This window comes from Chamaea fasciata, unplaced genomic scaffold, assembly GCF_029207755.1.
Source record: "Chamaea fasciata isolate MVZ Bird 193981 ecotype frontalis unplaced genomic scaffold, bChaFas1.0.hap1 SCAF_21, whole genome shotgun sequence".
NCBI lineage: Eukaryota > Metazoa > Chordata > Aves > Passeriformes > Sylviidae > Chamaea > Chamaea fasciata.
This window is the reverse complement of record NW_027094106.1, coordinates 4,639,194-4,661,681: the sequence shown is the minus strand read 5'-3', so window position 1 is coordinate 4,661,681 and position 22,488 is coordinate 4,639,194. Positions and strand designations below refer to the sequence as shown.

The window sequence follows — 22,488 nt, the reverse complement described above, 5'->3', positions numbered from 1 at the left end:
GGAAATGACCAACCCTCTCGCAGCCATCAAAGGTGGGTGAAGTACAAGGAAGGAGAGGTGGAAACCAGTGTCTGCTTGGCCACTGCCACAAAGCAAATGGGTTTACTAACAAATCCTTGTGTTTTCAGGATTAGACTGACTTTCTGAAAGACTTCAAAAAAGTCTTCATAACTTCAGTTATGATTCAGGAGACGTGCACCTTAATTCCATCATCTCTCTTTGCACTGCAAGTGGAAACGCTTTTACAGTGGAAACCACCTCCGTGGATCAGAGTTCAACTCTCTGTGAAGGGCATGGACAGCACTTGTTTAATTCCACAGCATCACTGCAGCAAAGGAATCCTGACCAAATCCTCAGGAAATTCAGAAATCCTCAACCCAGACCTCTTCTCAGGTAATTTCTTTCTGGGAAATCGTTGTCTGGGAGCAACCATTCCCAGCTAAAACTTTGTCAGAACATCTTCCCGTGAAAAGCCATTTAGGTCAACTGGAATTTCAAGACAGCTCTTTTGTGAGAACCTTTCCCAAATACCTCTGCTTGGGGAATACTGCACTTCCAGCTTGGAGGCCAATAACAGGCTTACACATGATAAGATGGAGCCAACCCAGAATAAGGCAGTTGGTGAAATTCAAGAGTCCTGTTAGGACCTGCTCGCTTCGGTGGATGAGAAAAGCAAGAACTTCAGGCAACTTTCTGCAGTTGGGGTCAAATTAGGGGAAAGGAGAAGCTGTGAGCTTGGCAGAGTTTTTCAGTGTAACCACAGAGAGTTGGTCTCCTCAGACGAAGCAAAGAAGGAATAAAGACAGTGACTGTGCCCTTGTGCAAGGGGAGAAACCATCACGGCTCAGGAACTCTACTGGAAGTATTTCTGTTCCATTTTTATAGGGAGTTTTATCCTGCAGGATCTGGCTCTTGAGAAACACGTTACACAAGCACGTGTGAGTAATCCCACGTAGGATTACTGATCACTTTGCCAGTCTTTAACTAAATACCTGACTTTTAAGCACAAACAGATATAAAACTACCTGCAAGTAAGGGGTAAGAGCACGTGGGCAGTGCAGGGTGAGACCATCTCCGCAGCAGCACTGCAGCTTGGTCTGCTTAAAGCAGCACGGAGATTCTACCCAGAGGTTTGTTTTTCCAGTTTTTCCTCTACTGTGCATTTCTTCTTTGCTACTTTACATGGGTTTAAGAGAACCAGCCAGAGTAAGGACAAGCTGGAGTGTATAAACTAACTTCTTGTATAAATAAGCCACCAAAATTACTCCGAACTACCGACCTGACAAAAAACAATACTAAAACTTTAACCATCTCCATGGAAAGAAAATACCACCATCAATCTTGCAAACAAAACAAAACAAAACAAAACAAAACAAAACAAAACAAAACAAAACAGCCTAAGCTGTTAAATCTCTGCTAAGAGACAAACCCATAAGAGACTCATGATGATACTGATCTGATTAGTTGGAACCACTAAAGAGGAAAGAGATGGTCAAATAAAGAGAGGCCAGGCCAGGAGGAAGTGCTCCACTTCCCTGAGAACCAGATTTTCTGTCTCCAATTGGTTCTCAAAACTCTCCTCAGCCTCACTCACCATTCTTAAGAGAGGAGGTATTATCTTGTCCTGCAAGGCGTGGAAAATTCCACATCTGTGTAGATGAAATCTCTGCTTGGAGCTGGTTTATACAGCAGTCAGTGCTGCGGCTGGATCGATGCTGCACAGAGCTCCAGCCTTTGCCAGGCAAAGGGTTAATTACCACCGATGGTCAGCAAATAAATCTTTCATCCTCCAGGCATTTGCAATCCACATGAATGACAGTGCTTCCTGCAGACAGGTTCTGAGGAAGTCCTGTTTGACCCTTCCTGCTCCTCAGCAATGGGCAGAGAATGAAACAAAAGGAGTCTCAACAGAAGTTGGACTGAGAGCTCCCACAGTGCCAGAACTGAACATGTGGAACTGTAACCCATAATAATTCTAACAGGACAGTAAACACTGACAAGAAACATTCAGCATAATACAACACGTGTGCTAGCATCCCTGGCAGAATTTCCCCGGCACAGAAATGTCCTGGATGGGAACTCTTCCCCACAGAAAGTTCCCCATTGATCCCGCTGCCATCTCATCCCCCTGCTCAATCATCAGGAAACTCCAGCTCCTGCTAAACATTTCTCCTTCACAGGGAGGGTTTTTTGGGAATTCCAGCCTCTGGCTTGGTTTCCTGTATTGCCAGGTCCAACCTAAGGACCAGAATAAACACAGAATATTCAGAGAGTGTTCAGTAGTCCCAACAGAGGAGTTTGTTTTAAAAGTCCAAACAAGATTTTCATGATACAGATTCAGTGATTTCTTCCTCCAGAAGAAGGTGTCAGAGGATATGGGGCAGAAAGCATTTTACTGGCATCACTGAGGATAGATTTGAATCAAGGTAAGAGGGCAGGAATCTACCATCAGCCTTTAATATAACAACTTAAGAGTAAATTCAAAGTAAACAACAAACCAGCAAATTCTGTACACCAAAATACCAAATTTATACAACTAGGAAGTTTCCTCAAAGGAATCAAGATGCTTTCCACAATGAAAAGGACTTAATATTTTTGGTTGATTCCAGATTTTATAGATTTTTCAACCCTAAGAATTTTAATTTTGAAGAAAATGACTGATATTTTGTGGAGAACAACCTCGTTTTTACTGTTCTCACCAACTTACCATGAACCACCTCCTAATTAGCTCATGCATTGGAAACACAATAGAAAGGTGCAGCTGAAATTTTAAAAGCCTGAAGATTTACAGATGGCAAGACCACAGATTTCCAACAATCTGATCTGTCTGCAAAGTGTTTATCTACAAAGCATTTTACAAATATCAAAGCAATACCTACTGCTCTCTTCTCCTTCTCTCAGACTCACCGTGTCACGTTGTATGTAAAAATTCGGCTTTTACCCCCCACTTCAGCAGAACACAACACGCCACAAGGGCTATTGAAGAAAGTCAAGATATTCATACTGAAAAATGTCGTTTTGTTATCTCAGCATGTCACAAAATGCAATATTACACTGAGGAAATAAACAAAAGAGAAATATTAGAAAAATATACATTTTAAAAAAATATAATTTAATGTTTAGACTGTTTGACTTTTCCCAGTCTTCCCTCACAGGAAGCAGTCTGTGTTGTAGTACACCTAATTTAATTTTCTGTTTCTTCCTTTTTGCTCTTAAATACTAAAGAAAAACTACTAAAATACTAAAAAAATACTAAAAAAAAAAGCACCATAGGGCAGCTTTACCATTGCTGAACGAGCATGACACACCTGCCCCAGGAAAAACAACTCCTCTTCCTTAGAATTCTGGGAAACTATTTAGGATATTTTTAGAGTATTGATAAGTGAATAATCTTTGGGTGAAAGAATTCCAATTAAGGAGCAATTGTTTTCCTTTCTGGGAATTTGCTGGTACCAGTCAAGGAACTCCACCCAGGGGCTTTGGGAATTGTTTTTTCTTACTTAGTCATCCATCCTTGGAAAGTCTCCAACCAAAGATCCCAACCTGAAAGACCCTGGTTTTAAAAAGATACATTTCATTACATTTATCTGCTAAGCACCTTTTTTCTTCTTTTTTTTTTTTAAAATCCACCCACTGCTATTAAGAAAAGCCACTAGAACTCTCAGAAATAGCTCTCTTTCAAAGATTTAAATACCTTTCTCTTATTTTGGCTCTGGAATGTTCAACTCATAAAGTGACTGCACTGGAGACCAAACACCAAGGTACTTTTTATTTAATCTTTTATTAAACAAACACCATTCTGCTGCTGGCACCAGTGATTGCAGATCAGTGTATAAAATCCTTACTACAAACACAGGATTTGTTCCTAAACAAGAAGGGGGGGAAAGGGGAGCAGCAGCAGAGTAGCTCCAAATACACCTCTCTGCCATTTGGAACCCAGGTTTCACTGACATTTTCAAGCCAATCTTTTGGTTTTTAGAAGGTGTCAACACAGGAGAAAACGTGCAGGTTTTACTAATTGACACTTCAGTAATGTGTCCAAGGGTCTTAAATAAATGAATTAAACCCCAGGATGGTTCAAGCACAACATATCTACCAGTTATCCCTTCATTATCTCCTGCAGTCAATAAATGCAGCTGTTGAATGTTCTGAACTTTAATTCCAACGTTAGATTCTGATTCCTGGCACAAATTTTAAATGATTGAACAATATGAAAGCATGGAACACACTAGGTTTTATGTAATATATAAATTATAACATATCTAACAACAGGCAAATCTTTCCATAAGACTGGGTTATTGGAATACTAATTGCCAATTTTCCTAGTCTGAGAGCAAGAAAAAAAATCAGTACACTGGTAAAATTAAATTATTCGTTTCACTAGAAAATACTTTATTTCTTAACAGCAAAGATTTGGCAATAAGATTTTATATAACATCATTTACACCTGATTGTATTTCACTTCCAATTTTTTTTTAATCCTGCAAGGTACAAAGCAAACACTTATGAAAGGGACATGCAGCCAATGCCAAAGTTTCAATTATAGCTTTTCCTGTGTGGCAGCAGCAAGTCAGGACTTGTGGGCCTTGTTCTCTTCCTTCAGATCACTGCTGAGGGAAGAAAGAAACCTGGAGATGCTGCTGGCACTTCAATATCTGCTTATCCTTAAATGCTGCAGATGATGCTGTGGATGAAGCCAAGCATCAACGGGAAAATCCCCACTTTTCCACCCTCTTTCACAGAGCTGAAAATAACACAAACCATCAAAGAACTATTACTGGGAAAAATCAACTTATAAGTGTTCAAATTTTATCTTCTGTTTCTTCATGTTGCTGTCCCCATCCCCATCTTCCAGGGTTACATGTACAGGTGTAAACAGGGGTGTGTTTTAAAAGCTTACACTCTAAAAGGATTGTGTAATTTAAAGAAGTGCAGAAAACAGACAACAATGCCCCCAAATTTCCCCAAAATATCAACTCTCTCTCTCATCTGTGTTCTAAAGCAGGAAGGTATTTTAAAAAAGAAACAGAATGTGCCTAAGAACTTTGTGTGTGATCACTGCAGTAATAAGAGGGATTTTTGGAAAAGTTATCCACGTATTTCATCCAAGGTTTGTGACCAGACAATCCCCCATTTAGGGTCACAAAAATGAGTGTGTTATCAGATTTATCAAAATGCTCGTTCCCACCAAAAGCTGCTACTGTTTCTGAACAGCAGTTAACGACACCCACTCTGCCAACTGATCCAGGCCCCCAAAATACTTCTAATACTTCAAACACTCACAGACAAAATATGTTGTCTCTTTCATCTTCTATTAAAAATAAAAATTAAAAGGTATGCAGAAATCTTTTTTTTTTTCCCTGTCCCATAATCACACTGATTTGGAAAACAGAACACAATATTTAATTTTGGACCAGCAACAGGCTTTAAGAGTAAATACCCCACAAGACATGCCATCTAGCCTTACATATTTTACCCAGTTATTGCTCACTTTAAAAAATCCCCTATCAGCTGCTGTTTTCTAAGACTTATTTATATGTTTTCACACATCTAAGAATGTGCCAACACTATTGTTGAGGCAGAATTCAGTGGAAAAGCCCGTCCATTGGAGGGACTCTGTAACCCACTTGCTCCAAGACACTATCACCAGTTTCATCTTTGAGCAGAGCTGCTTTTAACGTGTGTACATCCACATAAATATATATCCGCAAATATACACACAGAGAACATCCGAGTGCCTTTTTGCCAGCTCGCAGTCGGAGAACTCCAACAGAAATTTACGGAAACAACATGAACTCACAGAATACTTGCTTTAATAAGTAATTCTGAAGGCTGGCTTTGGGTTTTTTTAGAGCAAGTTATCACTTCTGGGAGATGTGCAAGCAGCATCCCCCACAGCAGATGGGGTGAGGGTAGGAGCCTGTGGAGATGCAGCTGAGCATCCAACGGCGCAGCATCCAACTCCTCACACTCCTCACACCCAGTGCTGACCCAGGACAGAGGGCTCTGCCACTAGAGAGCCACTGTTTTAAGTGTAAAGACACTCATTTTTGGCAAGCACTGCTAGTGATCAGAGGAGCTTGTCTTTATGTGGCACCCTCCATGGGGAAGGAGGCCTCCCGCACTAATCTCGCTAATCTCCGGAGCAGGGGGAATTTATTAAAAATGCTATTTAGACAGACAGGCTTCTCTGCAAGTCTGCAACACAGGCTCATCAAACTCATTAAACCCTGCTTTCAATCCCAGGCTTGGGAGCGTAATCCCTTTAAAAAACCTGCTAGACCAGGCTGAGAGAATAAAGATACGGTAGTCACTGAGCTGAAAGGTGCACGAGCGCCGCTCACCTCGTGGTCAGTGTGGGAGACGGACACCCCATCTTCTTGGGCACCACCAGCACCGGGCAGGGAAAAATGTCCTTGGAAACTACGAAGAGATGTTGTGTGCTCTACCTCAGTGGCAGGAAGGATGTTGACCTGCAGCAGCTTCAACCCTTCAGCCTCTCCCTTATCACCTGTTTCATATGAAGGTAAAAGTGCTGTAGCAGCTGGCACAGCACAGAATTGCTGACTGTCCTTCACGGAGGAACAGCAGATGGCTGGAGTGCCACCTCCTGCTGGCAGGGGCAGCGTTTGGATGGGCAAGGTGAGCTCTTCTACCATTCCACACTGCCTTGGAAAAATCCTCCATGGGAGCTCTGAAATGCTGCGTCACCATCAAACCTTTGGATACCCCAATAACAGACTTTCATCTCCATGCACGCGTGTAAAGCAGCTGTTCAGCTGATTTCCAGGTTTCCCCCTGCCTACAAAGCTGCTGTTGCCCATGGGGAGCCTGGAAAAACCCAAATCCAGTGCTGAGGCTGTGGGGAGGCAACGAGCAACACCACAGGCATCAGACTGAGAGAGAGGAAAGCAAAAGCTGCAACTTGAAAAGGCTGCAAGAGGCGGGAGTTGTAGAGAGAGGTTCTCTGCACAGCCCAGCCCAGCAGCGGGCTGCCTTGGGGAATTCTGCTCAGGAAATCATGGCATTGGGATGTTTTTAATCACCCCAGCCCTGAACAGAGTGCAGGACTGCTGAGCACCTTGTGTCCTCTGAACTGACCATCAGTTGAAGGGCTGCAAGAAAAAAGCCACGGCACTGAACTGCAGCCTCCTGATTCCAGGGTTTTTAGGTAAATACAACAGCAAGTAACTTCAAAATGTCACCAGGAGACTGGATACAAAGCTTCCTAGCACAGTGACTAGACAAAATGTAAAATAAAATGAAATTAGAAGGTTCCCTATGGGGTCAGAGCAGTAAAACTGATTCTGATTAAGTTGCATTACCAGACAGAAGCAGGATCTCAATAATTTACAGCCAGAGACAGGATAAGTGTCCATTAGTATTAGTGTCTATGGATGTACACTTTCTATTTTTCCACATTTTCAAGGCCTCTGAGACCATGTCTGGGCCTTCAGCTTTCCCTCTTCCTGGCTCCAAACCATTGAAGTAAAACCTCTTCCCCCCAGGCAGAAGAGAAGCCTTCCTCATTAGCATCCTCTCCACCCCCAAAGGGTGGGTAAGGAAGAAGGCAGGATTATTTGAAGTCAATCTGGACACAGTAAATGGTCTCTAATGGCATCTAGAACACAAAATTCAGGATAATTTGAAAAACTTATGAGGCTGGACATGATCCAAATTCAGATGAGCACAGCACAGCACGATGTTCTGCACGTGTCAGTGACCCTTAAGTTTAGCAGCTCCAGATTTTTTTGTTTGTTTTTAATATTCCTTTCAGCACCAGCAATCTTGGGAAGGGCACACTTGAAGCCAAACCAAGAAGTACTAAAGGAAATAAAAAAAAATAAGCCAGATCAATCCTTACAGAAACCTGGGCTCATTATATTAACTGTGTCTAAACCTCCATCAATGTGTTCTTGGCCATTTTCCCTTGGAGAACCCAAGGCAGAGAGGCTGCACTCACTTTGTGCCTCCTCCACTAATGAGCAGCCTCGTGCCACTTCAATGCCTTTTCCCTCCCAGGAATCATTACCTCAAGAGTTAGAACTAATTTGACAAAAATCTGTTCTGCACCATCATCCCCAGGTTCTGGAGGTTTAGAGAAACCATGGAAGGCACTTGCTGACAGGTCAGAACAGCTCTCCATGGGTCTCCAACAAAAACAGATGAGTAAGAACATCTGGGCAGAGGTTTGGACTCTTTTTTTTTTTTTTTTAACTGCTTTATATTCAAGGTACCTGCACTTTCCCATGTACATTTTTGAAAGGAGTGGTGCAAAGTTACTCCTCTTGCTCCATCAAATCCCAGAGACACGGGCTTCTCAGATTCTGAGTACAGTGAAATAGTAATTTTAAAAAAAGCCATCAGAAAACAAAGCAGCAAAACCAATGGTTGTTCTTCACTGTGTCCCCAGTTTTGGGGTGGGCAGGACATCCCAGCAGTGGTTCTCATCCCCTTGGGATACACTGGGATCATCTCCATGTCTTTTACCCCTCCCTGGTGCTTTCCAGTGAGCTCAGAGGGAGGGTAAGGAGCTGCCAGACACTCGTGCAGCTGATGAGCAGCAGCCACCCAAGAGGTGGTTGCATGATTTTGTGTATAGAGAGCTTGTAAAGCATTTTGGGAAGCTGCAGGATGAAAAGGACTATATAAATGTAAGATATTATTATTATTAAACCAGTGATCTGACAAGAAGAGACAGCTCTTCAAATCTCTACAACAGCTTGAGCTGAAGAGATCAGGGAGTCCAATTTGAAAAAATAATAATTTGAAACGAATTGGAGGATTAGAAGTGGCAGTTCTTTTGTGGATTCTCCACGGCAGGTAAATTTAGTAGGCTACTTTAATTTTGCATCGTTTTAACTCCTGGCAATGTCCTGTGCATTGAATCTGACAGAGAGACAGGGTGTTTGAAGCTGTCGTGGCTACATTTTAGTCTCCCAATTTTACAATCAGTGTTTGAATCTGCTACTACAACTCTGGGTACAGAGATCAGAGGCTTATCAAAGAGGCATCCATTTCAAAGACAAGCAGCAGCTTTGACTTCATTCCTTCAATGCTTAGAATTCCTGAAAAAGCAGATGAGCATACCACAAAACAGGTCTGAAGGAAATCTCTCTATCGGCTGTAAACCTATTTCAGTATTAATTTTTTAAGGATCTATTTTGGTCTCAAGTAAAATGAGTGTGTTTAGCAGAGATAATCCTCTCAACAGGTGAGCTTAATATATGCCTTTTCCTGTGACTGACTGAAAGAACATTTTAAACTTATTGCTTTTTCAAGCATTAATTGAAGAACTACTTCAACCAGTTAGCTGATTTTGTTTGAATCTTTTTTTAGGCTAACAACGTCTTCCCTTTCCTAACAAAGCAGCACTTCATTTCTTTATTGCTGCCCTTATTTTACCTGCATGGATGAACCAAGGGCACCGTGGGCAGCACCACGTGCACTTTGCAGGAAGATGCCGGGGTTTAAAGATGTATCACACACTGGAGTGCTGCTTTCCACACCCAACTCTCGGGTTTAAGCTGAGTTTCAGCACTCACATGAGTGATAATGTGACTGATCAGCATCACATCAGCATGGAAGTGAACCTGGGTGATTTTCTTCCTTCTGATCTCACACACACACACACTTCCCCGTCACTGAGACCACTGCCCACTCACTGGAACCAAGTGCTTGGTTGATTTTTGCTAGAAAGCGAGAGGGGATTGCTCCAAAGTGATTTGCAAATCTGGTCGCAGTTCCTGCAGCCGAGCACTGCCCAGCCCAGGGAGGCCCTGAAAAGCTTGTGCAGGGAGCAGTGGATGGGTTCCCACAGACATTTCCCAAAAAGCAAAGGATGGAGCAATGGACAGAGCTCCCCAAGGAGCAAGGGTTTCCAGATAACCAAGTCTCCAGGCTCTGGAGGGCAGGATAAGGGCAGGGCAGGCGAGTGCAGCCCCAAGCCCACCTCTGGCTCCCCGTTTGCACTGACTGCTGCCGACTGACCCATCCCAGCTCTTCAGCGCCTCATCAGCACGACTTAAGAGTCAAAGGGGATCATCAGCAACAGGTTAATTTGTCTGATTAAGGCTTGGGAGATGCGGCACTGGGAACTCGGTGCGGCCAGGCCCAGGCAGCTTGAAAGGAGCCGCCCGGCGCTGGCAGCCAAGGAAGGCATTAGAGCCGCCGGCGAAAGGCACGGCCACACCAGCAGCCGCAGCACGGCTCCGCTGCAGGCGCCGACACGTCCCAAAGCGCGCACCAAGTGCCCGAGAGCTCGGCTCGAATCGCTTGCGACGAACAGGACCGGGGAGTTTGAACACACCGGGGCGTTTCTGAAAGCGCTGCCAGCGCCACCTCGCACCGGAGCAAAGCCGGCGATTAGGGAGGGCAGCTCGGAACCCGCGGAGCGTTTGCAGGTGCCTCTCCTCTCGTCCGTCAGCGTTCGGCCCAGCGACACAAGCTTCTTTTGAGATGCTTTATTAAAAGGTCCTTGGTGGCCCCCCCTCCCCCACACACACTTGGATATGCTGACAAACCTGACGTATTCTTCAAAATACTTTAAATTCCTGTTATTTACCCAGTAGGAAACAAAACACGTGGGAAACCACAGCAGAGGCTTTTCACGAGATGTGGCGATGCTGTATCTACCTCATCCAGCTTGTTTTCGTTCATGAACTGAGCATTTTTCATTTCAGAGAACCACTAGAAAACCATTCTGGGGCAGAAGCGTCCCGAGTTTGGGTCCTTTAACAGCTTTAATCTTAATAAGTAATAATGATAGAATCATGGGATGGGCTGGGTTGGAAGGGACCTTAAAGCTCATCCAGTTCCCCAGGGACAGAGACACTTTCCACTGTCCCAGGTTGCTCCAAGCCATCCAAGCTGGCCTTGGACGCTTCCGGGGATGGGAAAACCATAACCCCAGTGTCCCTGGGTGACAAGAATGAATGAATGATGCCTGTCCCAGTGGCAATCCTGTGCCAGGCTACCCCCAGGACCAGCACTGAGCTCATTCCCACCTCCTCATCCTGACCTAGTGCTGCTGCTTCTAAAGAAAAACTTCCCTTTTTAGAAAGTCACCGTGTGTTCAACAGATAAATAACCACCCCTGTACTTAAAAAGTGCAGAACTGTGGCCATAAATAAGCATTAGTGCTTCAAAAATTGTGAAACCACAGCTTTATGGTTTTAAACAGAGACAAGGTGGAATCCTGAATGGTGGCAATGTATTTCAGATGAAAGCTTTCAAGGGGATGAGGAATAGTTACAGGAGCTGGAACCTGAGTAACTACAGTTGCATTAAATTATTCCATCTGCAAGTCCATTAAAAATTGTTAATGGTTTTGTATGGCTTTTATATTTATTGGGTGGGTTTATTCCTATGTGAGTCATACATATTTATTACCACAGGCCAGATAATGGTTATTAATAAAACTTCTTTTATTTGCATACTGTCTTGATGCTGCCCTAAATATTTACAACTGGTCTATAAAATATAAAGAATCCTCAAAAATTCTAAATAGCACCAGGGATGCATCACAACCTTGCTTTTTTGTACTTTATTACTTTTTTGGTGGTTTGATTTTTCAAAACTGGGGAAAAAAAACCTCCCCAGCCTGGTAAATCTATTTCTTTTCTCAAGTCAAAAAAGCACTAATTCTTTCAAAGCTTTAAAGCACTATTTGTGTGGAGGAAGTGAGAGGAGATCCAAAGTTAAAGCAGGCTGTTTTTTTATAATTAAGAAAATACATATATTTCTACACATAATTATGAACAGTAACAAAGGCTCAGTATTAAAATAGGTCCACTGAATCCCTGGAATTGCGCCTGCCAACTAAAACACCTACCATGAATTTAGTAATGGGTTATGCAAACATAAATTACAAGGCCAGACATTTTAAAAGGAAAAAAAGGTGATTTATTGTCACACTGGAGACATGGCAGGATAGAAGCACAATTTCATTTTTCCATATATTCATCAACACTGCAGATGTGTTAATGCAAAAAGAATTCCAAAATAAAAAAGACTCTCAACTGCTCTAATTCTCATCTGTCATTTAATTTATTTTAAAATTGTTACCAGAAAGCATTTTTTTTTTGTTTTAAGCAAGCAAAAACACACTCAAAATTCCTGGAAGAAAATAGGTTTTAAGAGCATTTTACAGACATTTCTCCCCCTAAAAATCAAGACTTCATCCAAAACTGACCACAACAGAGTGGCCCTGCAGAAAATGGGGCATTTGGGAGGGTGTTTAATAGAAAAGCTTCCAACTATCATTTGTACCTTGGGCATTTGGTTTGTGAGTATTTTTAGTCCCCATATTAATAGTTTCTGATTTTCTTTCAAGCAGATCCAACTATTCACTTATCCACTGTCAGAGCAAGGACAAGAATCTCTCGCAACTGGCAACTCCTGCTGAAAGAGTTATTTGTGACAACACGGTGATTTTAATGAGAACAACATGTTCCTTTAATTCCACCTGAGTGACTTTGAGGTGGTCCAGCAGATGAGCTGAGGGTCACAGAGCCTTTGTTCACAAAGTAAAAAAAGGAAAAGTACTAATTGAAGATGTTTAATTATTTCTTTGCTCGGTAAATACACATAGGAAGGAAGAGCAGGGATATTGATGCCTGTTATTTTTGTAACTCTTGAAAATAAGTCAAACTATTGTTCAGAGTAATTTTAGGAACTGAACTTCAGACTTGCTTTGCCAGTGATCTCCCCAGAAATTCCAAGTTTTATACTTAGCTTGCCATAAAACAAGAATGTAAGAATGGCTGGTAATTGTTGACGCCACAGTGAGAAAAATCTCAGCTGTTTCAGCTAAAAGAAATGACAATATTTTCCCTTAAAAGCCAGTCAATGATACACCAATAAATCACGTTGTATCTTAATGCACACTACATAAAGTGCAAGCATTCTGCAGGAGGAAGGATGACAAATGCTCTGTCAGAGGGAGTTTTTTTCCTTGAGTTGTGACCTTGAAAAGGTTCTCCTCTTTCAGCCCTCACCCCCAACCTTCCCCTGCCCCGCTGCCTGCTCTGGCCGCTTTCCAACTGGGTCAGCCCTGCCAGGTTCAAGCAAAGGCAAGAACAACCAGGGAAAAACAAACTGTTTGCTTTGCCTCCTTTCAGCCTCAGTGACAGCACAAACTCACCGCAGCATCAAAGGCTTAACAAGAGAGATTAACTTGTAAATATTTGCTTACAAGTGTGCGCCTTTGTAAACCACAGTAATACCCCAAATATCCCCTCTTCTCCTCTTCTGCAATGGAAAATGCTGCACCCTTGGCGTTACTGAAATCCAATACCTGCCACCAGTGCTGGGAGAAGAAAAGGGAATTCTTCAGCTCTCAAGAATGCTCAACCAGGAAAATGCTCAAATGAAATAAATCTACATTACTAACAGCAAGTGACTTCAGAGGAGTTAATTTGTTCAGCTACTCTAATGAACTTGGTTGAATCAGATGTATCCCTGTCTTGAATATTTTTTTGGAGCTCTTGAATAAAGTAATTGCCTGGATATTTTCAGATTTACAAAAAGACTTTTGAGGTAAATGTCTTGTAGAAAATTGATTTAAGAGTCTCTTGAAAGCAAATGGAGAGAGAAACAGTAAGTCAGAGTGGCTTAGGTCATGTGTTTGCAGAAAAATGCTTTAAATTAAACTTCTCTGCCTAATAACACACAACACAAACGTGACTTCTGCAGGTCAGGAAAACTTTTCCTGGCTTTCAGACCTTTACAAATGCCATTTGAAAATCATGAACTATGAAAACCTACATAGCAAGAATCCCCCAAATATGGCCTCATTTGCTAAAAGGACTTTCTCAAGCCCTGTTATTTCCAAATAAATTGCAGGTTCTGCTGCCCACCCTCTGCTGCCACCCTGCCCTGCTGGGAACAGCCCAAGTTATAACAATAAAGACAATTATTAAAAAAATAAATTAATGAAGTTTACTGAGTATGGTAGGAATGGTCAATGTGGTCAATGGGGGTCAGTTTTAGGAGAATACTAGAAAAACACAACTGTGAATTATAATTGTTTGGGTGTCCTCTCACTTCCAATGAAAAGGCAGCAAGAGATCATAATGTAGAAATAGATGTTAGAAACACTGATGGGTTTCCTGTGAACAAAGAGAACACGCTAAAGTGAAATATCTATTAAATAATCCATCCAGGATAAGGTTAGACCTGATTTAACCCCTCTGACTCCACAAGCCTGGCGTTTAGATCGCATTTAAAGATATGGAGACAGATTTTATTACTTTTCTGGAAAAGTCACATGATGATAATAATAATAATGTACTTCTCCATTTAGCTTTTGAAATACCAAGCCCATGTAGTACAAATTGTCATAAAAATTATTTACCTGGCAAACAAAGCTCTTAAGAATAAAAATGTGGGAAGGGAGGACAGGGCACCTAAATATTATCCTGAAGGAGAGGTATTCATCAAAGGGGAAAAAAAAGTGAAAACTGGGAGGGAAAGGGAAAAAAAGAGGGAAAAGGAAAGAAGAGAGGAAAAAGAGGAGGAAAGTGGGAAAAGGAAAAAGGAGGGGGGAAGGAAAAAAAAAAAACAATAAAAGGAGTGGAACAACCCAGCTGTAGATGGCAGCAAATCAATATTCACCCCTCTGTACAGAGACACTGAGAACATCAATTATCCTCAGACAGACTGTATGTTTTCAGTAGATTTTGTTATTATTTCCACTTTGTCACACAGACTAGACCAAAGTTGACTGTGTAAAGTCATTGGGAGTCAACATTGCCCACAATTCTGAAGATCCTGCTCTCGTTTCAAGAACTAATTCAAGCAGCAGAATTTTTTTTTTTTACGCTTTATTTAATTATCTTTTGTTGTAGAGACTGGATATTTCAATGGAATACTCCAGAAACACTGGAGACAAAGAATTTAAGAATTTTGCACCTTGAAAAACTGAGCCCTTCCATAATAACTGTCTGAACTTCCTTATGACTTGCAATTATAATGATATTTTTTTAATATTCATTATTTATATTTATATGGATCTTAGATATGCACCACCTTGACACACAACGTGAGGATCAAAACCACTACTTGTGCAACAGAAGATTTTTACAGGCATCTCTCTTTCTCTTTGGGGCACTGCAGAGCTGTGATGGAGCAGGATGGGGGAGACAGGGATGGTTTGGGTGACACTGATGGAAAACAGCTTTGATGTAGGCAGGGAAATGTCATTTATTTGGGATTAACCAAGGGCTCAGCATTCAGCAGGCTGCCCCCTCCACTCAGTCAGTGTTCAGGTATTATTTTCAGTATTTCAGGTATTATTTTCAGGCATTCTTTTATCATTTTTTATTACCTAGCACTTTCCCATATTCCATTTTCCAGAGCACCTTTGTTTGGGAATTTATGTTTCTGTGCTGAGAGGTTCTCCCACATCCCTCCATAACTCTGCCCACTGAACCTTTAATCTGCTTTACAGGATTCAGATGGGAATTTGGGAATTTAAAGGTAATCTTGACTTTCTCAATCTCACCAGCTGAGTTCATTTACAACCCAGAAACTGCAAAGGGCAAAACCAGTGAGGAATCACCCATCCAATTTACCATTTTATCCATCAGGATAAAAACCAGGGCCCACAGCAACAGGGCAGGCTCCTGTCTCTAAATCTGGCCCTTATGCAGGCACCTCACATCTGCCTGATTTTGTAGAGCTCACAATCTCCCATGACAAAATTAGTTGCTTATTTCATTTCCCAAGAGCAGCTGACCCAGGCCTGCCAGGCTGCTCTTTTGTCCTGGGCCCAGTTTAATGACCCCACAGCTCAGTGTTACCTGGCTTGTGTGGCCAAATCCTAGAGAAAAGCAATGGAGGTTAAACAGGCTTAAAAGTGGAAGTATTAGAGAAGCTTTTCAATGTTTAAAACAGAAATAGCTAAACAAAAAGTGGTTACTGAACTAAGAATCTGGGTAAAAACAAAAGCAAGGTAATCAACATTAGGAACTTTCTACACTTCATGCCAAAAATTACTAACCTGTGCACCTGGAATTATTTAGAGACTAAAAACCCCCAACTCCCAAAGATGGTCACACAAACATTCCATTATTCACACCGGAATTGGCATATGAGGACAGGATTAAGTAAAACAAGAATTCCACGGAGGTTAAAATACCCCAGAAATACCACAGTTGGTCACAACAGTTCAGGATTTGTCACTGTAAGAAAATAATCATCTGATGCAGGCTGTCAATTCACATGATATATTTTGAGATGTCTTCCAAGTAACAGTCATGTAAAATTGATGGTTCAAGTAATCTCCTGACCAGCCTCAGCCTTCCACAGTAGCTGCTCAGGGGGAAACAAATTGAGACTGAAAATACTCCAGAACATCTCTGAGCAGCAGGTCTGACATGACCTAAAAGGTGTGAGGAGGTAAAGAGTATTTCTGCAGTAACAGGTTAAAAACCCTTTCTGAAACTTTCTGCACAACCACTGCTGAATTTTCTGTTCACATAAAGTTCCCAAACATGAGATACTTCTTCCCAGAGTCATCTCCCAGTATGCCAAGACAGAAATAGTATTTTAACATTTTTAAATACCAAAAGCCCTAGGGTCATTCCTCCAAACATGAAAACATTGTATTGCTTTTGCAGCAATTTGATAATTTGCAAGGAAGGCAGAAATGACCCAAATAGATCTGTCACAATTTTTGAAAGCAAGAAGAAACAGAAGTATCCTCATCTTCATTAGCAATTTCTGGAATCCTTTTCTGCTGCACAGCAGATAACTTTCAAGCTGATATTACAGAAAGTCTAGAGGCTGCAAAGAATAGGAAAGTCAAGGTAATCCACACTTGTCTCCTGATTTATGGTGGGACAGGCAAGGACAGAGGAAAAGAGATGCTGGCACAGCCTAAACTAGGGTGAAACACAAAATGGAAAGTACAATTCTGAAACAGATTGTTACATTTGACAATTCCATCTTTGTGGCTTTCTTTCTCCTTTTAATGCCAAGAAAGTTGTTACTTCATCGTGGAAGCTGAAATTGAGCTGTATGCTGGGTTATTTATCTAGCTGAAGAACATTCTGCATCCAGGCTGGTTTTCTACCACAGAACTCCTTTGTTATGAAAAAGAGCACGTTGGATGTTTTAGGAACTTAAATGTATCAGTTTGGAGATGCCAGTGGCTCCCTGTGCGTTCCCTGTGCACCTCAAGGACATTTCCCATCCTGGGGAGGTTTCCAGACAAAGCTGCAGTTACTGATCCTGCCTTCTGATTTCCAACTGCCTCCCAAAAGTGCTGCAGTTCTGAGAAATGCTCACAGACCTCCCCGCTTTTTGGGAGTGCAAAAAAAACCTGAAGGTGAACACACACACACTGCACAAGCTGTAAGTTTCGTGTGAGGAGGAAATCCAGTGCAGTTTTCCAGCAGGGATAGCTGGACACCCACATCTCCCGCACCAAATCCCTTGGACAGGAGAGACCTTCCACATCTGAGCTGCCTCCGTGCCCTGGAGGCAAAAACTACTTCTCAAGTTGGCTCCAGCTGCCTATTCCTACAGTTCAGATACTTTCTTCTAATTCTTTGCTCCCATTTTCATTCTATCTCTGTCAGAGAAAGCGGAAGTTGCTCTTCAGCAACAAAGCTGCAGATATAAAATTCATGCAAGGTTATAAAGGAATGTGGTTTCACAGGGGTCGCAGGACAAAAGATGAGGGCGTAGAACGTAGCAGAGATCCCAATTTCCTCCAACACTGGGGATGTTCAGATGGTTGTTATGAATGTAGTCCCTGAATAAATAAACTCACATATAAACAAGCATATGATAAATAATTAAAATAAATAAAATTAATTAATTAATTAATTAATTAATTAAAACCTCACATACTCTAGAAGAGAATAGAGGGTGCAGAATTGTATTTTGTAAAATAATATTGAAAACCTTCCCATCAAATGCTTTAACTTCTATAACCTGCTGCTGGAAAGGACTAATTGCATTTAATTTCTCACTGTATCTCTTAAAGTAATTACAAGAGGATCTATTTGCCTCTGTACATTCCTCTCCCACTGAGTTACCAAGGTGCTCTCACAATGCACTTAAAAAGTGTAGTGTCTTGGGGGATTTTGTTTGCTGCTCCCCTTCTGCTCCACAGAAATAAAACTGGCTGAAAGAAATCCTCCTGCCATCAGATGGGAACTGGCAGCTACAGCCACATTCTGAAGAATTTGTCATTTTACTTATATTAAAAAAGGAAGGCAGCAGGAAACAAGTTAGGTTTTGTAGTATGAACTTAAACTTCTAGCAAACAAGTGAAAATGTGGCCCCAGAATTCCACGTATTCTCTGGATTCTGTACAATTTCCTATACCCTCCTTATTCTTCCACTTCTCTCCCTCCTCCTTCTCTTCCCAACAGTTTGCAAAGGTAATCAACTCACCTTCTCACAGCTCCTGAACTCACTCTCCAAATTCTTTCACTCCTTTTAGTAAGTCCTGTTCCTTCAAAGCTGCAGTCCCCAAATCCTCTCTTCTTCAAAGAGAACAGATTTCCACCCCACAAAGCCTCCAGATAAACGACATTGCCTCTTCCCCACGAGTCCCTCCTGCTCCCACATTCCCTTTCCCCCTGCCTGGGTCAGCATCCCTCCCTCTGCAGGCACAGGAAGCAGAGCAGCAGCTGCTGCTGGAGAAGCAGCACTGAAGGTTAGGAGAGCTGCCTGCTGCTCCCCTCCCAGGAAGAGCCTTGGAAGGAGCTGGTGCTGGCATATCAGTTATCTGGAACTGCCTTTGAAACGCCACAACATTCCTGGATGAACAGATTGCTGGCAATCAGCAGGGAAAAAAAAAAAAACAACCCCAAATCCACAAAACAAACAGAGGAGCCAGCCAGCCCTGAGCATTGCTCTGCTTTCAGCAGGGAACCGAGGGAGATTATCTGTGGGTTTGAGGTAACTGCACATGAGGAGTTTAAACACTCCCAGCTTCTCACACCTAATATTCACCTTTCCCACTGGTTTTTACCCCTGCAAGTTTTGCCCCACACCTGTGCTCCGTGCACATCCTCCCAGGGGAGTTTGGCTCAGCCCTGACCTTGTTGTGTTTCCAGTGAAATCAACAGTGAAACTTAATTTGATTTTTGATGGAAAAATGAGCATCTTTGGAGTCATGCCCTTGATATAGATTTATTTAGGCAGGGAAATGTCACTTTCGAAATCCAAGTGCTCTGAGAGTTTGGATTGGTGAAGAGTTTTTTTTTTTGCAATTCTCCAGCTTTTACATTATTATATAATTTAGAGCAAGCCTGTTTGAAGGCCAGAGTTGATGCTTCCTCTAAAAACACCAATCCACATTTCAGTATTTACAGAATGCAAAAGCTCCCTGATGAGGAAAACACCAGAGATGAGCAGGTTCAGATAAGGACCTGGCAATACATACAAGAAAATCACAGAAAGAAACCATGAAGAAGAAATCATCACTTCCACATGCCAAACACCACCTAGTACAGCAAGAGACTGGGACAGCTTTTCTCCTTACCTCTGGAGTGTTTTTCTTGAACTCACGACTTTGCTCAATAAGTTTTTTCCTGGACTGCTCACTTTCATCTTGCCGGTTCGCCAATATTGTTGCTGTGGTATCGAGCTCTCTCTGGTAAGAAATGAAACACAAACAAACAAACAAAAAATACAGTCAGAGTTCTGTTGTCACAGAAATAAAAAATATATATAAAAAAAAACCAAACAAAAAACCCTCATACATGCATCATGTTATTGGGAATGTGGGGATGGAAGGGCTGGGGAGCAGCACAGAACAAGCACCAGGCTTCCAGAGATCTGACCTCCTGAATAACAGCAAATGAAGCTCTGCAACCTTTTGGATTCCATCTTGCAACCAAAACATCACCACTTTTCACAAAACTATTCACGGCTCCACCCCAGCACTACACAGGACAGGAGCAATGGCACACAGTACACACCTCCTAACAAATGCCCAAGTCCAGTGAAGATTACAGATCTTGGGCATATTCAAACCAGGTTTATTTTCACCTGCCTGCTTTTTAAAGATACTGGTTTTCCCTGTTTTGAGTTACCCTATTATAAAAATTTATTAATTCAAATATTGGTTAACCTTATACTTGAATCTGGACTGGTTATGCTTCAGTCATTCTTAATCTCCTATGACATGCTGTATATAATTCCATACTGCCGCTGCAGTGCTCTCTTCCATTTAACTCTTGCCTTACTTGAATACAAAATTGTCATTTCCTATTATTGGAATCTATTCCTCCAAGGTTATTAGCAGGTATCTCCATTTCCTCTCCAAAACACATCTTTTTATAAGCACCTGATGCCATACATAAAACAAATATTTTATAAAAATATATGGTTTTATGGTACCTAATGCCAGAGTTTCTTCCAACACTTTCTACTAAGCTGAAGCACAGGTCCCACTGTTTTCCAGCTTCTTCCAAGTGTGTTATCCCCATCCCAATTCCTCCACTCAGTGCTGTGCCTCCACATGTCACCATAATAAATTGAACAGGTCACTTATCAGTGCATAAACCAACAATACTCAATCTTCTGTGTCAGTTTGTGCCTCTTCTGCAGTATTTCCACATAACATGAAAAAATAAAGGCAAATCCCTCCCATTCAGCTACAGCCCTCATTCCCCAAGTCACTGGGAGAATCAAGACTTCATTAAAGAAATTTTTGCACTGTTTTATCCTCTTATTTATTCAAAAAGAGGAAAACCTGGCTGTGAGAAAAGTGAGAACAACGTGCTAGAGCAAGACTACCTTCACCTCATCCCTCTGCCAAGGTGCCTCCCCAACCTGCCCGCAAAACTCCCAATAGTCTCCACCAGAGATTCGGCACACTTCTGGAATTTGTTCATAACTCAACCACCCGTAAGGGACCAAAAGCACAAGCCTGGCACCTCCTGTCAGGTCGAATACCAGATCCCAAACAGGTGGCCAAGTTGCTGACTTGCTACGAGATACAAATACTGTCTAAATACTCTGAAAAAGCCTAATTCCTAATTTTAGATCCATTTTTGAATGGGTAAATGTAAATCCTGGATGGATGGACATGTGTCTTATGCAACTCCACAGTCTGACCTCTGGATGGAAAATAAAAAACCTTTTGAGTTCCCAACTCAAGAGGACCAATAGGTTTTTTTCTCCTTTAGGTTTATTAGCATAAAATTATGGTTTTTTTAATAAATATATGGACCACAGTTATCCTAATCCTTGGAAACCAGCTCAATATGACAAATGGATTTGAAGCCAAGCAGCGTGCTGGAACCAGTGACCTAAATATTGTCACTGAAATGCTTAAAAGTCTTTCTATATCTGACTTTGAGTAAAGAAACAGGGCAATATGTCCACCAGATCTTGGTTTGGAATTCTGTAACATATGTGAAATCTATTGCAGAAAAGTGGGAAATACTTAACAGTTGGATAAACCACATTTGAAATTCATCCCAGCTAAGTTTATGCAAGAAAAAAGAGCAACAGAAACCAATGTGGTTAAGCAGAACTATAAAGAGCAATATAACGGCTAAGCAGAAGGCTTTTAAAAAATATAAACAATCTGGTACGGCCAGAAACTTGGAAAACTATATTTAAAAAGGAAGCACACATTTAGAGCCAAGCAAAGAAAACACAAATCATGAAGTAAGAGGGAATTTCAGTGGAGCAGAGAACCAAGTGCTTTGGCTTCTGATATCGAGCGCTAGTAAGGAGCCTGAGCAGTGGAAATGCAAGACTTTTAAAGGCCTGTGCTTCCAAGTTTGGAGACAACAGAGGAAAAGAACTGACTGAAAAAAAAAAAAGAAATAAATTTCATATTTTGTGCTCCAATGAAGAGTCAGGTAGCAAATGACAAAGGGCTTTCTCACCCTCACTGCCTGACTGATACCGGTGCCTTCCCATTGCTTTCTGAATTCCTTCTGGGACACGTCTGATAATTCCTCCCCACAAAACATTTCCTTCTGTGTCATATCAGGCACAGACGTTGCCAAGGAGAGCTGCCAGCACACCATGGCACTGAGCTGTCTGACTCTGGGGGCTGGAGCCCACGAGCTCCAGATCTTGCACTGATGAGCAACTGAGAGCATGAGATGCAATCCCAGCAGGTATCTAACCCCATGATCTGATAAAGAATAAGGTATTAAATCTTCAAGCCATGTCATAGTTAATAAGACCCAAATGAAAACTGTTTGGAAAATTGCTAATCTTTTCATCCTTGCTTGATCTGAACCACGCACGATGCAAGTTTCATTTATTTAAATCTAATAATAGATACAGGATTACAACCCACAAGGACTAATGGCAGATTTTTCATACTTTTGTGATTTAATCTCATGAGATAGCCCAATCTTAAAAAAAAAAAATAAAATTAATGTGGCCAATGTATTATTTCTGCAAGCAAGCTCATTTTAAGGAGCAAAGAGTAGTAAGTTCAATATTTCAAACCTGAGTACTGTGTAACGCTCAGATGTAAACACCTTCCAAGCCTTG

The 22,488-nt window shown here is 41.7% G+C and overlaps 1 protein-coding gene across 6 annotated transcripts in view; it reads right to left on the bottom strand.

Annotated features, from left to right (window-relative positions):
- Positions 1 to 22,488, bottom strand: part of CUX1 (cut like homeobox 1) — a 268,820-nt gene that overhangs the window by 199,192 nt on the left and 47,140 nt on the right. For all 6 annotated transcript variants that reach the window (XM_066202184.1, XM_066202180.1, XM_066202181.1 and 3 more), the window contains exon 2: positions 19,505 to 19,615. In XM_066202184.1, the coding sequence (XP_066058281.1) occupies positions 19,505 to 19,615 (111 nt within the window). The remainder of the gene's footprint in view (positions 1 to 19,504; positions 19,616 to 22,488) is intronic.